General features: G+C 32.7%; 1 protein-coding gene across 3 annotated transcripts in view; it reads right to left on the minus strand.

Moving 5' to 3' along the window:
- Nucleotides 1-1,685: 1,685 nt before the first annotated feature.
- Nucleotides 1,686-17,261, minus strand: part of LOC139093428 (uncharacterized) — a 40,573-nt gene continuing 24,997 nt past the window's right edge. For all 3 annotated transcript variants that reach the window (XM_070644156.1, XM_070644155.1, XM_070644153.1), the window contains exons 2-7: nucleotides 6,454-6,753; nucleotides 6,215-6,319; nucleotides 5,963-6,010; nucleotides 5,548-5,571; nucleotides 5,319-5,433; nucleotides 1,686-1,915 (exon numbers count right to left, since the gene is read on the minus strand). In XM_070644156.1, coding sequence (XP_070500257.1) covers nucleotides 1,777-1,915; nucleotides 5,319-5,433; nucleotides 5,548-5,571; nucleotides 5,963-6,010; nucleotides 6,215-6,319; nucleotides 6,454-6,517 — 495 coding nt within the window. In that variant the 5' untranslated portion in view covers nucleotides 6,518-6,753 and the 3' untranslated portion in view covers nucleotides 1,686-1,776. The remainder of the gene's footprint in view (nucleotides 1,916-5,318; nucleotides 5,434-5,547; nucleotides 5,572-5,962; nucleotides 6,011-6,214; nucleotides 6,320-6,453; nucleotides 6,754-17,261) is intronic.

Below are 17,261 nucleotides of genomic sequence, written 5' to 3' on the forward strand. Positions count from 1 at the left end.
TCCATCTTTCATTGTAAAGATCTCAAGCGTAATGTAATGTGGAATTTATATTAATTAGCTACAAATTTCTCCTTAGCGTTTAGTCTATGCTGCACGCTATCTATCATCTCTCGTCGCATATTTATTTTGTATTGTCTACTTTCATGCTTTTTTACATGTTCCTCGAAATGATAGGATAATGATGACATAAATAATAGAAGGAATTGTGTGTGTGTGTGTGTCTGTATGATGATAACGATTCATGCTTCCCTATTTATACATGACATTAATGATATTTAAAACCACATGAATCTCACGTGCATAGTGTAAGACTGTATGATAGTAGCTTTCATTTTTATAATTTCCTTAAACACTAATTACATCCTTCCTTACTTATTATTTTAATATCAAATTCATTGTGTTGTGTTTGCATATAGTTAATTATTTTATTATATGGGAATTTAGTTTAGGATTTCTATGAGTAAATTTGTGAAGCTTAATTGTTGATTTGGTCAATTTAGCGGATTTTTTAATTTTAAAAAATCTAGCAGAAAATTTGAAATCAAAAGGGAAAGTTACTACGACGAACTTTTGTTAAATTTGAATTCTAAATAATCGTTAATGATTATTAAAAGAACCTTCTCACTCAACAAACAAAAGGAAATCAATTAAGCAAATTTTACCAATTAATTCCTAAAACAAAAGCTGTTCTCATTAACAAAAGAAAGAAATGATCGTTATCAAATGTAATTGAGAATATTTTAGTCGAAATTATTCTTATCTGATTCACGTTCTTTTTTGCGTAATGCACGTCCATTTCAGAAGAAATGGATGGAGTTCATCACTTATGACGTCCATCGATTAAGATTAGGAGAGTCAGGAGGATTTGTCCTGAACAAATTCTTCAATTTGCTAGGGTTTTTCATGAAATAAATCCTCAACTCCCATTTGGCTCCTGAGTAGTGTGTAAAATGAATTTGTCGTCAAAACAGACTCGCCTTCTTTGAGTAATATGCCTTATGGGCAAATACGTACTTTATTTTAATGCTGTAATTCGAAAAGTTTATCGCAAATGCTCTATCTTCTCGAGACAGAGACCAAGACTTATGATACCTCGAAGCGGTGCATAGCCATCGTGTGAGTATCAGCTCCTCCTCCCGCTTGAATATGCTCCTGCCATGAAAAATTCCTTTGTAGTCTCTGTCTCGAAAATTCGTCAAAATTGAGATTTCAGGAAAACCAAATAACAACGGAGTGGGAAACTTGGATGGACGTCATTCAGCCAACGACCCCATAAGTAAGTAGAATGAAGAATATTTTTTTTTCTCTTAAAGTTCCATGATCATTATCGTCATCTTTATAGTAATTTATTTTTATAGAGCTCAATAATACAGTCAGCCAAGCTGCTAATGGATCCCCATTTTCATATAATTTTATTACATTTATACATAATATATATACATGTATATATGTAATAATCACCATAACTTGCGTCCTCTGTACAAAAGTGAATAATTAATTAATTTAATTCCTAATATCCTTAATATAATTCTATTGATCGATTCTTATCATAATTTTAGTTAAAAAATTTATATTTATCATATATATTTATTTCTTCATATACATATCATCATGATGAGCCTTCCATAAAATGAAAAAAATTCGTTAAAAATTCTTTCATTTATTTGGAAATTAAAATTGCACAACATAAAATTTTATTAAATTAACTAAAGCTTCTTTTTTCATATATTCTTATTATTTTTAATTACCATTTACTGTCAACCGCGATGTTTAATGTTAGCTGCGGTTGAAAAGGGCCATTGAAATGTAAGTAATTAGCAGTAAAAAAGCTACGCAAAGCGAATTAATTTTCATTGTTATCCCTGATCTGTTGCAACCATCAATGTCGCATGACTGAAGGCATCCATGAACATATCTGTTGAATGAGAAGAACAGAATAAAAAAAAATTATTTTTAATTTAATTAAATTTGTCAAGTTTGAAGTTTCGGGGGTCGTTCACTTGTTACGTAACGTCTCTCCCTGGGACCCTCCTTCCCTTTTCCCATTCTACTCCATTTCACGTAGCATTGCATGAAGCTCAACAAAAGCTCAAGGGGGGTGGCCCTTCATATCCTTCCCCCTCCCTCCTCCTACTAATACCGTTACGTAATATGCGAACAACTCCCAAAAAAACTTTCTAATTTTTGAAAAAACTGCGGACTTTGCCGCTGTGGAGTGGAACTAATAGTGAAATTAAAATTGGTTCTGCTTAGTAATTTGATTATCATGAAGTTTGTCTTGGTAGTGCAGATGAAAATACAGTGGACATGACTACATATTTGCATATAAAGAGACACACATTTAAGGACGAAGTGCTTTAATTTGATTCTCACTTTTTTCAAATATTTCTCACTTAACAACAAGAAGGAAGCAATTTCGAATGGCCTAAAGTATGAAATTTACGATTTGATAGACAAAATAAGAGAGTCAGTATGTACATGAAGCAAGCTCATAAAAAATCAAGGTATGAAATTTGTTGTGGTTTAAAAGTGAGCTTGAGGTATGCTTGACAGGGGTGTATTGAGGAGGAGTCAACTTCCTGCCATTGGAGCTTGGAGACTGAAATGATTTAAGGAAGCAATGAAAAGAATCTTGAGCTTTACCAAGTCGTATTCAAATGAGGAGGGTCAAATTTTCATACAAAACCTAGACATCAACTGAACATTACCTTGCCTACAATTAGTTATTTATTTGTGTCTAATTTGGTCAAATTCTGAACATTCTGGACTACTTCAGATTATGACCCTTCACAATTCATCTAACTCAACTTCAACCCCAGATCCAACCCCCTTTAGAAAGTGAAGCTTCATATTAAACTATATAAACATGAAAATTCTATTAGTTCAGCTACAGTTTTTGAGTTTTTCTGCTTCAAGGGAGGTAGCATGGAGAGGGGATAGTAAGAAACTTGAAACAATATTCCAAATGAAATTTAATAAGAAAAGTTTTCAATTCTATTAATTTAAATTCAGCAAGCTGTATAGAAGAGAAGAATAAAGTTTCTTGTTTGTTCCTTTATGTCGAATTCACAGAAGCTCAGGAAAAAATAGCAAAAAATTCTCAAATTCACACCTTTGTTGTGCATTTTTATGGAAATTGGTGTTACTTAATAAAAGAATTTGCATTCCATTTCAGTAATTGAATTCGTCGATGCAGTCAATAAAATGCATTGCAGATTTACAGTCGGGGTTGCTCGTAAATGACGTCTAAAGTCACTAAGTTGGGTCTGAAAGAGGCTATGTGAAGCTTCATACAAAAAGGAATTGAATTCATGTCAAAGTCCTCAATTTCCATTAAATCCATAATTTATGGACATCCCCAAAGGAAGTTGAATGTATTTAAAAAGGCACAGCGATTGATACTTTATTCCATACTCAATACAAGACGATTTTATTCACTAAATTAAGGTAGAACGCAAACAAAGGAATAAATAAAGTGACTTGAATTACTCTGTTGGGAAAGGTTAAAGGAATTGATTATGCTGCAAAGTAAAATTGATTGCTTCCATTCATTATTGTTGTTCTTAATTTTTTATTTTTTTGGGTCGAGGTGAAGCTTTTTCACTCGAGACGAGTTTTATGGATTATTGAATTTCAAGAATAGGAATGGCTTGTCTTTAATGTGGGTTGAGATTGGGAATTTAAGTGGTTTTTGCTAAAGCTGACTGAGATTTTGTATGGATGTTGGTCTGTCTTCAAATGCAAAGCAGATCTCGAAATTGATTGGGCTCACTTGGCTCAGCTCGACTCGGCTTGGTTCAGCTCGACTAGGCTTGGCTCAGCTCGACTTGGTTTGACTCAGCTCGACTCGGCTCGACTCGACTTGACTTAGCTCGACTCGGCTTAACTCAGCTCGACTCGGCTTTACTCCGCTCAGCTCGACCTGATTTCGCTCATCTCGACCTGATTTCGCTCAGCTCGACCTGGTATCGCTCAGCTCGACCTGGTATCGCTCAGCTCGACTCGGCTTGGCTCAGCTCGACTCGACTATTGTTGCCAAATGAGATATTGTATCGCTCGTACTCAGCAACATCAATCATCTACAAGTCCAAATTTCTTGATAAATATTATGACAATATTAAAGCTCAATCAAGTCTCAAATTGAGTCACTGAGTCGATAATTGAAGTTTGAATAAAGTTCATCTTGCAGCTTCAAAAGTTTGTTTTTGTTACCGAATAATTTGGAACTGACAAAATCAATAAAAAACATTTTTGGCCAATAAATTTTTGTTTTTTAACATTTTGATCAATTGATGGACGTGGGTGGTAAATGGCACAATAACAAAAAAGTCTATCAACATCCAATCAAGTTGATTAAATTTCAGTAAAAAAAAATAATGCACGGTGTATTTAACAATTTTGTTTTTCGTATCCAACAATCGTGCATCATATCAACAGTTGTTTGTGAATTTGTTGAAAAGCTGGTAATCTCGTTCCTTTTTCATCTTGTTTGCACATTCCGCATTATTTTTATATAAATTTTTCTTTAAAATCTCTGAATGAAATTGAATAGAAAATCATGTAGTCACACAAGCTGAATGAGGAAAAAATCACACAAAAAATAAAAAGAATTTTCCATATCATCATGTACGAAATAACAAAGAGCATAGAAAGGAATTGAGCAACAATCATCAGCATTTTCTCGTACGGAATTTTAAATTATATTGCTCTGTGGATAATGGATACACCAGAATCTTTATTATGGTAATATAAAGTCATCATAATCAAGATACAGACGAGAGTCAGGGATGTAGCTGGAAGAAGAGGAGATTAAGGGTTGGGTAGCAACTGATTCTTGATGGATCTTACATGATCTGAATGGTTTTATTAAGTCAGTGTCCAAGCTTTGTGTCGTGACACACTAGCATCGCCATGAACCGCATACCGTGTGCAGTTTCGGCTATGGATTACCATCAAGGTGTGTTGTAGCACAAAGAAGTCACTGTATTAAGGCAAAAATGTCAATAACCCATAACCACATAAATATGTCAAGTCTCCAACTCAACAAGAGTATGTCAACCACAAGTCAATCAAAATCACATCCCTAGTCATATTCCCAAACCACAAAATCCCTAGATACACCACTATAACCCCAAGAATTGATACTAAACCACCTGACAATAGAACTTAATTAATATTTTAAGATTATGTGAGAGAAAATTATGTCAAAATAGCTTTACATTATGATAACACATGAATAATATGGATATACAATTTACATCCCAAACCATCTTTTCACACATGTAAAGTGCCTGTAAATTAATTATGCATAGACTCACCTATCGTCATAATAAAATTTACCGCAATGCGACATCCTGATGATTTCCGTGTCTGTTGTTAAAGTGCCAGAATCGAGTGCACACCCTCGAACCGTAATCGTATTTCTATTATCATCTGCAAGGATGTGAGGAAGAAAAAAAAAGATGGCAAAATAATGGTTCGTTAAGCGGGTAAATTAAATTTCAATCTCGACATTTGAATGTAGGGAAGAAAAAAATGAATTCTTACCAAAATATCCTGCAATCTTTATGCCTGGATTGCGTCAACGGTTTAGATTTTTACATAATATAATGAAAATGAGAGAGAACAAAAAGGTAAGAAAGGTACGCCAAGGTTGAAGGCAAAAAAAAGTTTTAATCATTGTAATCAAAAAAAGACAAAGGCAATAGCAAAAAGTTGGGCGATTCTGTGGACTGGATGTACATTTCATGCATTCACAATTCATTATGATTCCTATCGATGATGTTTCTATAGTTGTTGAATAAATTAGGACAGTTTTGATAACTTGTTGATTGCCAATGCAGCAGCTGTCGTTATAATAAATAAATGTGTCGCAATTCCAGCACAATCAACAGAATCGCCCATAACTATAGTTTCGCTTTCACCGTTCAGAACAGAACAAAAAAGTAAGAAGGATACTCACATGATGTTGCGGGAAAAAGGCCATCTCGTCCTTTCCGTCCACCCATGCCTTAAAGGTAAATTGCGCGCAATAACAATTGAGGATGGAGAAAAATGGCCATGGCAGTAACAATAATGACATGAGATAAAAAAAAAGATTGAAATTTTTATTTTATTTAATTGCGGTTGACGAGTGTAGAATGTAAGCTATAGCCGTAATGGCAATAAAGATTTTCTCTCTTTTTAAGGATAACATGCACGTTTTAATACTCACAGGGACTCTCAAAAAGAGCAGATGAAAAATTGTTATGGAAAGGATCGTCACATTCCGGATTTGCACCATTCATCGATACACATTTGAAGCAATCAATCGAGAGAGCTTTAGGTGATGGAAATGAAAAGAAAAGAAGTTCAAATTAATGCGGACAGATGTGATGTCGATTTTGATTATAAATTACAGTTTTTATTCATCCCATATCTCCGGTTCTTTTTTTATATGTAGCTTCAACTTACCTTTCTCCACATTAAAGATTAAAAAGACCAAAAAGGCGTAGATTTGGATACTACTTGATATCATTTTTTATCCTAGATCTCTACTCGTTTTGTTCTTTCACGTCCTTTCCTTTGCAAACGTTTTGCTTTTTTTTAAGGTCAATTTAGGATTGAGGATATAAAAAGTATAATTTTCTTGTCCTTCTCTCTCGGATACGTCTTTTGTTTATACCTTGACAGCTTGAACACAATCTTGACGCTCATTAATGTACCAAACACAATCACATCATTTCATTTTTCTCGCATATTATTTGGTGAATACTAGAAATAGAAATTAAAATCAATTTCATTAATTATTTGTGCATGAATGGGAATAGGAATCTGTTTTATTATTCATTTGACATTGATGAAGATTTATTACTGTTTTAGTGGATTTTGAGTTTAAACTATGAATTGTAATTGTGGGAAAATCTTCATTCAAATGTGATTGAATTGGCAGGCAACAGGTTTGAATTGAGAAGTTAGAGATCAAGGTTTTAGTCGAAAACTCAAATGTTTTGCATGAAAGTTCAAAATTTTTTCTAAAAAGTTCAAAATTTCTTCAAAAATGTTCAAAATTCTTTTCAATTACGCTTTATTTTCTCATTTCCTTCAGCAAATTCCATAGAAAAAATATCTGCTTATCATTCATCTTCATGTTTTACTTCATGTTTAAGCTCATCATTATTTTCCATTATAATTTAATTCATCAGTCTATTTCAATATAATTTAATAAATTTTACAAGCACAAGCACAAAAGTTTCCCGTGAAATTGAAAAACTTGATGAATTAATATAATTTTATGGAAAATAGCAACTCATGCTCAATTGAGTAATGAAAACATTGTGTGATGTGCATTTGATTGAAATTGATTAAAAGTTCCTTTTTCTATTTCCCTCATGTCTGTGTTTTCTTTACAATTGAGACAGATGGATGTGAATCAAGAGCGAGCAATTTGTGCTGAATAAATAAGAAATTATTTTGTTAGTTCAGCCATTGAATGCTCATTGATTCCTCAAATATTAAAATTTTTCATATTTTCACCCACACCACCTCCTCCCCAGCACAATTGATATTCATTTATTATCGTCGTCATCATCATCATTTGTAGCTTTCAGCTTACCCTCAGCAACATTTATTTATGCATTGTAAATTCCTTCTTTCTCTTTCAAATCAATCATAATCATGCATGAATGAAAACAGATCGTCATTTATATCGTTAAATGCTTAAAGCAAATATGAAGATGGAACGACAAAAAATAGGAAGAACAAGAAAAGTCAGTTGATTATATCATTAACAACACAACAGCGGTTTTAGACTGAGGGGAAAGAAGCTTGATTGGAAATTGATTTGAATTTCTAAATGGATGAATGTCATGCAATTCAGAAAATTGAGGTAAAAGTGAAATAACTGTCATTCTGGATTTAAAAAGTAACGAAAGTTCAAAATTCAAAGTGAAAGTTCAATACAGAGTTCAAAATTTGATTTTTGGCGCTAACTTCAAGTATGAATTTAGTAATCTTTGAGAGAAAATTCATTCTTGTTTGAACACTCAAGGAGGAAACATCTAAAGGAATAATAAAAGGCTAAATCAAAAAGTGGTAAGTAAATCTTAAAGGTCAGTTTATTACGTTACGTAAACCAGATCTAACATTTATTTATGACATGATCTAACATTAAGCATGCAAAAGTGCATCCTTTTATCATGTCATTATCTGAGAAGATTAATTCTATCTCCATGGACTTTATCTATTAAAGCTAATTTCCCCCTTGGATGCTAGTATCACATTGAGGTTAAATGTGGAAATTTCATCCTCTTTCTGCAGTCAATTATGACGATGTGCTCTTTTAATCATAAAAATATTGACAAAAAACGACAAGATATGATAAAAAAAAGTTTAATATCATCCTTGTCGCAGTTATAAATGAGCGAATAGAAACTTAGTAGAAGAATAAGAAGAAGTTGTAGAGTAAGACGTATTAACATTGCTCTTTATCCTTTTTTTGATCCCCATTCATACTAAATTTATATAAAATGAGTACAAAGTGAGTGAGATAGAGACTGGATATGACATGATAAGGATATAAAAATGTGCATACAACTCTTTTTTGCCTTTAATACATTTTCTCTCTTGTGATAAAGTGTTTATATCACTCGATGTCTCATTCACGATGCTAAACAACAACATTTATGTCACTGGCTGCTTTCATTCATTTTTATTTTATTAAGCTCCATTTTTTATAAATTGTGAAAGCTTTTATGCATCATTTTGGCTCGACAGCTTATGAATATTCATAACATAATGAAAGGAACTTGTCCTTAGTTTTGAGGCAAGGCAAGGATGGTAAAAAATTTGCATTTTTTTATTAGAAAAGTTTTATTTACATTAATTTCTTTATTGATTGCTCCAATCAAATTCAAATCATGAGATTTATGGACAAAAAATGCGCATAAATTTATGATGCATGACATACAAAAAAAGATCCAGAAACTTGCTTATACTGCTGTTTTTGTCATAAAGAACATTTTCTTCTTTTTGCATCAAACAAGATTATAGTCATATAACAAGTATTTGGAGCTCTTTCTTCAGCTTGTACATACATAACCTTCCTATCTTTTGCTAAAAATGGGCGAAGCTTCAAGAAAAAGTAGATTGAATCCATAAGAGATTCCAAGTGGAAATTGAAATTTGAGGTTATGCAGTGATATATTAACGAGATCTATTCAAGGAATGACAACTGAGTGGGTGAACACTGTGGATGAAATTTATCATGACTTAAGGCTGGTTTGAAGATGCTGCAGGGAGTGGACAACAGAGGAAACAGAGTTTGTCACTTTTGTCACTTGACACTCAAGTTGTCCACCCACAGAACTGCTGTAAACAGTGAATTTAGAATCAAAGACTATATTGAGGCAATTTTAAATCCAGCATGAAGGATATGTTCACCCAAGCGACGTCATCCAGCTTTGCGGCAATCAAAAGACGCTCAAACATAGTTTATGGTTATTCTCAGCAAACAATGGAAGCGATAGAGGAACTCTTCGTTTTCTAATACTCAACGACAGCACTGCTTACGTAAGTTCAATTTGTCATATGATTAATGTAATACATCTAATAAGTTGATATATGAACTGTGTTATTAAGTGTGAGTAGATGAATTCAAATCCACAAATGGAACCAAACTTAGATTTTATTCAAGATCTTATGTTAAACTATTATTTGACCAAGAAATCCCTTTAGGATTCACAATTTCCAAATGGTAGCTAAGGATAGAGTCAACTTCAAGTATCTATGGTAAACCATGGATAACAATGGCTCTCTATTCCAAGAAGTACAGATAAAATCATTTTCAATGTCCAAAGCATCACACCAACCTTTGTCATATCAACAATACGGGATACATGCTCATAAATGTCTCAATTTCTCAGATTAAATGATTTCCGACACCACAATACTCGGTGTATTGTAAAATAAAACTTCTGAACTTTCCAAACCTGAAGTATTTATGGAAATTGAATGAATGGAGCTGATTTGATTTTATATTGAAAAGATTGTCATAGAAATGATTTGATTTGAGATCTCAACAATAAGTATATCATATCCAACAGAAAAAAAAATCAATGTAACCCAACTCGATACATCAATGGAAATCAAATACAGCCTATATACATGAATAAAAGATATTACATTTCGTATTCGTAGATTCGCCCACATAAGACTTATGATATGATATGAAATCGAGAATGCTTAGACTATAACAAAATATACATGTCACAAGATTGACAAATTGTGCAGAGAGAAGTGGAAAAAGAAGGAAGCAAATATGTGCATTTATGTTTTAGGATAAATATTAAATGTAAAAGAAAACATGAGACTTGAAACCATAATATGTATAAGCCCGAATGGAAAGATGAAACTCAGACAGAACAGAACAAAATCTCTTGAAGGTATGGCATGAATGATGAAAGAAGAAGTGAATCAGAAATGGAATGGAAAATAAGAAAAACAAATCTGTGTGATGATTCATCACAAAATCCACTCAAGGTAAATTCAATGTTAAGCACTTGATGCACAGCGAATGAAGCTATTGAAAAATTGAATTCTTATGTAAAAAGTTTTCCTTTCTTCCTTCGAGTTTTTCTTGTGATTTATATTTTCCATTGTTGGAATCTTGAGCCAACATGCCAGGTGATGTAGTCAGGATGATGGTAGTTCATGTCGACATAACCGAATACAACCCTGCAGCTCCCACAGACGAAAAAGAGGCGGTAAGAAAATTTCTCCGCGGAATGAAAAATCTTTGAATTTCAATTTTTGTCAAGCTGGAAATTGAATTCTTTTCATCTTTGCTGGATATGGCTTTGAAGTTTAAGATGACTTTTTATTACCGTGTTTTCAGCCATGATTGAGTAAATTCTCTTTGATGATACAAAATTAGATTCTTGAACATAATATTTACCATGTCAGAACCCAAACAACAAGCCATTGACATCCAAAAAATGAAATTATTGACTAACACATTAAGTACTTAGTCCTTCAATTAAGCTAAGTGTGTCACTATCATTATCGTTAAATATCGGAAAAAGAAGAATAAATTGAAGAATTATGAATATTTCATTCGTAATGTTTTCGTAATCTTGAGACTTTTTGCTGTGACATGAACTGACAAACAAGTATTTGGAAAATGATGAAAAATATTTTCAGCAAAATTGGTGTTTTCCACTTGAATTACTGGGAAAGAAGTTCAAAAGTGCTATAAAACTCTGTCAAAACAAAATTTGAGATTCGGTGGAAATACTTAGTAAATGAGATCCTTCAATTAGGACTTATGGAAGTTTTATGAGATTTTTGGTATTGAGAAGTTAATGGGAATCTGAAAGTTATGGAAGTTTTGTCGAATAAAGGTAGATTCTAGGAAAATCTGTACCAAAATAATATATTTGATGTTAAATGATTGAATTTCTAATTTATCACAATATTTAGCACGGTATTTAAGACTTATAATTGTTGATCCAATAAAATTTTGTTTTACATGCTGTAAATTGCTATTCAGCTCTATAAAATAAGCCATTTAACAATGTAAAAGATGTTTATTGTTTGACGATTGAAAATTTTATCAAGGGGATTAACAACTTGGTCAGGGACAAACAACTTGATCAGGGTAAAACAACTTAATGAAGCTGATTAAGCATTTCAAATATAAAATGACTGTTAGAGTATTCCCAGCAGTAATAAAAGGATATATAACCTTCAAACCCATTATTTCCAATTACTTATAAAATCCACTGAGTTTGGAAAATGACACCCTATTAAAAACTTTATATTTCCTTTCATAACTTCCACTTCAGTTCCAAATACCTCATTAAAAATTAATAAAACTCCAAAAAATTAATTAACTTTATTCGATAAAGTTCCCAACATTAATTTGAAGGACATACCTTTACTCGATTAGTACACATTTTTCATGGATCTCATATGGCTTCAAGTTGCTATTTTCATGTTTACTGTCATGAAAATTGCTTTTTGGATGACATTTGCGTGCCATTAAAAACGTGTCCAGATCGGGTTGGTATTGACAAAAATGATTAAAAATTTAAAATCAACTTCCTGACATTGTAGCTTTAAAAAGTCACAAAACTTTGTTTATCATAATCTTTTGAACCATGACGACGGTGTATGTGTTGACTTATGAATAATTAATGCTTGAGGAATTTCTCAAAATCTTTAAATTATTTCAAGCAAAATTAAATTCCAAAAAAGCTCTTAAATCAAATTTTTCCTTCTTGTTTACCATCCCCCGACCACAAACGAAGGCGAATAAGGAAATGAAATGAAAAATGTGAGGCATGAAAAGATTCAAATCATTTTTTGTCTTATCCGAAATCATTTGTAAGTAGATATAAAGCACTTCTTATTTACATTCCAAACTGACACCATTGAATTTGTAAACACAGCCAAGAATGAGACAGCATTTTCATATTTCTGTCCGTCTTGTGCTGTCTGTGAAAATAAACAACCGGCATTTATTGATTCAATCATTTTTAATAGAAAATTCAATAAAGTAAGAAGGAAAAACTTTATTTGACCCACAAAATGAATGAAAATTACTCGCGTCTCGTAAAATTTTTGTTATGATGATGATTGCCGTCATTATTGCTATTATTTTTTTGGTGTTTGAGAAACAATCATAGCTTATGAATAATTCAAAATATTCAGATTATAGAAAAAAATCTATAATTTTCATATACATACATTCGTGCGAACCAACTGCTACATAGTACATAGTTGCTATCGTCGTGTACAGAAGTTATTCAAGCACAATCAAAGGCGTAGCTAGAAGCTTTTTTGCACAACCAGGGGTGGATCGCCTTTTGGAAATGAAGGGGTAAGAGGATTTACATGGGGGGTTCAAGAGGGGCTGTATGCTTGAACAAAAGGGTATTTGACTCCCAAACCATCCTCTTACCCTCTACCTGAATACGCCCCTGAGCACAAATAGCAAATTTTTAGGATGTTGAATAAAATTATGTGAATAAATTCAAGATCCGATAACAGTAAATTTTGTCGATATCTCCTTGAATTACGTAGCTTTCTAGCATGCAAATTTAAAGTGAAACCTTCGAATCACTCGGGTAACCCAAAAAAGCCATACAAAAATCGTGATAAGCAACACAACAAAACTCCTTAAAGCAATCATCATCTTAAAGTTCTGATTCATTAAACTAAGCACAACAGCACCAAAACATTAAAAATCATTACAGAAACCACACTTCAATAATAATCAAACATTCAGATCCCCCAACAACACGAACATCACGAAGAAATGAAGCAATATTTTACGCATCACTTCCTCTAATTCTGATACTAAATAAATTATTTAGATATCGTGCAAGTTTAATGATTCTCTCACATGTAACAAAAAGAGAATTTCCTTATTTTTTTCCTTTTCATGGCGTTAATTCACAGTTGGAAGTTCTGAAAATGTCTTATTTGATACACACAAGTAGACATACACAAAAGAACCGAAATGTGATGAAATTTTCTTATTTTTTTCTTCTTTCTTTTCAGCACAAAAGAAATGGAATGGATGTGTATAGACAAATGTAGCGTGTAACAGAATTTTCATATTATTAATTTTCAACGAAGATTCTCATCTGACCACTGTTGAGTCCGATATTCTCTTTAAGTATATATCGTTAAGAGTAAATACACCAGCAACAGTAGTTTACCAGCGAACATTTACAATATACAACTAGTTTTAGCGTGTGAGTGGTATTTTGAGGTTATGGAAGCGCATTTTACATCTTGAAACAATATAGTCCAATAGGTTTAAGTATGCTTTGTGCCAAACTCCCTAATATCCCCCGGTAGCTCAGTGGTAGGGGCATGTGAGTGGAAATCAAAGGACGAAGGTTCGAGTCCTACTCGGACTTTGTTATGGGGAGGTGTCCTTTTCTTCTCTAAAACCTGTAGTAAAGTAAGGTTCCTGAACAAAAATGAGCAAGTCAAGGCTGAAATTAGAAGATAAGCAAAAGACGGATGGTCGAATGTATGATCTAACGGATGTGTAGACAGATTGATGCATTGATTGACAAACAAACTGAAGGATAGACAAACAAACGTACATTGGATGGATAGATGGACAAAAGACATGCGGATAGACTGATAGATCATCAGCTAAACAAAGAACCTACGGCCTTATGAACCAATATACACGACTTATTGACAATCAGGCTGACAATCTACCAAATTGACAACAATAGTCATCTCTTGCTGTCGAGATGATGCAAAGAATATAGAATAGACTAAGAGAATAGAAACTCATCTGTTACTCTATTTTAATAGCAATATAGCAATATGAGTGAGTGAAAACATTTCCCTCCTGCTGTATAATAAGAAATGAGTGGACAGCAGAAGATTGCTGGGAGATAGAGAGATAGGAAAAAAGAACATTAATAGGATAGAATCATCCAAAATTAGACATGATTATTTCATGAGAGAAAAAAATGCTACATTTACCGCACAGTCTGTCCATTCGAGTTTTTTTGGGGATGGATTAATGAATTAATGAATGGAACTTTCATCACATCGTACGATGAAGCAATTTTCTCAATGCCTGAATATATGAAGACCAAGAAAAAATTTGTAATTTAAATTTGCTAATGAAAATCGCTACATTTGTTCAACAGATGAGGACGGAATGATGATACATCCATTGTTTCTTTAATTCATTTACTATGAGCTCCTAGCTCTCTATATCCAGTCACTTAATTCATTTAATTTTCATACCACACAAAAAAAAGTTAATTTTAATGCTTGAAAAATATTCTTTTTGGTTCCGAAAAAAGTTCAAGTTAAGGTTAATGGAAATTTGAAGGGCCATAAATTGGTAATGGCTTTTCAATAGACCAATTTAAATGTATTAAAGCTTATTGGATGTTGTTGTGGGATCTTTTCATTGATGAAAATTGTATTTATGACTTCTGAGAAATTTAGATTTTCTCGTTCATGAGCTTTAGACATTGTTTATGGATGTAGTGAAATTGTAAGCTTATAAATAGCTTTTGTTGGAAAAGCTTAACTAACGATGTCTAACATTGAAGGAAAGAAGTACATGTACACATGTAATTTACTGAAGTAAGGTACTTATAAAGAAAGAGGATTGAAGATTTGGCCGAGGAACACAAATGAAGAAGGCTTTGCTCCAGAGTTCTCAAAGTGCCATTGGCACCATATGACATGTGGCGTTCATGTGACATGTGACGTTCATGTTCCATGTGGCATTCATGTGACATGTGGCGTTCATGTGACATTTGACGTTCATGTTCCATGTGGCATTCATGTGGCGTTCATGTGATATGTGGCATTCATGTGACATGTTGCATGCGGTTATGATGTGTCATGTGGCGTTAATGTGGCATGTGGCGTTCATGTGCCATGGATGGACACCAAAACTATCCATCCCTTGACTTTTATGGCTACAAATTTATACAATTATGAATGAAAATGTAAATTTTTGAAGAAGAACTCTTAAAACTTTTTATCCTAACCACAAAATCATCACTCCGATGAGCAATAATTCATAATTGTATAGACCTTTCTAGCACGGCATGTAATCCATTAAAATAATTATTATTCTTACACTCCAAACAATTCTATTTTAACTTCTCTCTGTGGCATTTTAAGTACGTAAGTAGTAAGCCGAGAGTGTGATGAATATTTTTTCTTTCTTGTTTAAAAAAGGAAGCGACGAAAAAAGGGGAGCAGAGAGAAAAAGTTTTCAGATTATTTTTTTATGGGGTTTAATGATATTCCAAAGAAAAATTTGAATAGGCTTTGTTAAGTTAATTAAAATGTATTTAAAGCTTTGTGAAGATTCTTTTGGTATTTCATATACAATCTCTTTAAGCACCGAGTGGTTTTGTTGGGTTATGGTGTGATAGATTTTTTTGTGGATAGGATTAGACTTTTTGAGAAATGAATTTTCTTTAGCTTTGTGTGAATAATGGTGTCGGGTTAAGGGTTGTTCGTAAATGATGTTCATTACACAAGATCAAGCGTAGCTACGGGAACTACGCCCAAGACACTGCAAAAGACACCTTGTGACAGTATTTAGAAGCTACTCACAGTAATGAGTTCCTGCCAGTCTTCATTATGGATGACTTTAAATACATCACTACCATGTTCACCCCAAAATATCAACCAATAAATCAAAAAATGGTTCCCGTACTTAATAACTTCAAACATTGATTGCAAAAAATTCTTCCAAAACTCACCCAACCACAACCTTTAAAGCTCAAGTTATTTGAAACATAAATACTCAAAATATTTACATCACATAGGTATTAGTCATGATAATAAAAGAATCTTTACAGCAAACGACATTTGATAAATTTTCCTTTCTTCTTTTATTATTTTTTTCTGGTTCCTTTTTTTTTCCTTTAAAAAAAAAAGATTTTTCATTTTCCCATATTTTCTTCTGTTGGATGGACCACAATAAACCCTGCTCAAATGCCCACCATTTACCATCAACAATGATTTTTTTTATTGAAATCACAGTCACAGAAATGAGAAAAAATGTATGGGATACGTCCTTTGTCATGGAATGGTTTTGATGTTGAGCATAATATAAAAAATTAGAAAAGTACTCGTGCCTATCGAGTGACGTCAGAGCATTTTCGTCTCAGCGATCAGAAATTGATTAATTAACGGTTTTTTGAAATTCAAATTTATGAGTGAAATTTTTCATTCGCAGCCAACTTCAGGTAAGTTTATAAATTAAAATTGAATAGAATTTAAATCATTAATTATTGAATTTACGAATGATTATAAGATTTAAGACTATGTGAAGCACTAATAACAACGGCAGCCGACTGATAGACCAGACAAAGTGTTTCATTAAGCTCATTTCCTTCTAAAATGCGTTAAAAAATGAGAAAATTCTGGCAAAATGAAAAATTATTATTGAAGAATTTTGTGCTTTGCAGAAGCATCAACGTTTAACGATTGTGGCGCCAAAGAATAAAAAAAAAACCTTTTTTTTTGTGTATATGTGCAAAACACCAATGAAAAACATCCCCAATATTCTTATTATACTTCATCCGTAACAAAAACGGAAATGAAATGAGAAGTGATGGCAAGAAAAAATATCTTGTCTGATATTTCTTCTGATTGTGTAAAGGAGTGGAAATTTATAAGAATGAAAAAGCTTTTTACTTCTTGTATGTTTAAGGAAGAGAGAGTGAGAGCAAAAAAAAATTATAAAGAAAAGTTCAGGAAGATCCATG

This window comes from Chironomus tepperi, unplaced genomic scaffold (genome assembly GCF_022539635.2).
Source record: "Chironomus tepperi strain 1889 unplaced genomic scaffold, CSIRO-AGI_Ctep_v1 contig_335, whole genome shotgun sequence".
Lineage (NCBI taxonomy): Eukaryota > Metazoa > Arthropoda > Insecta > Diptera > Chironomidae > Chironomus > Chironomus tepperi.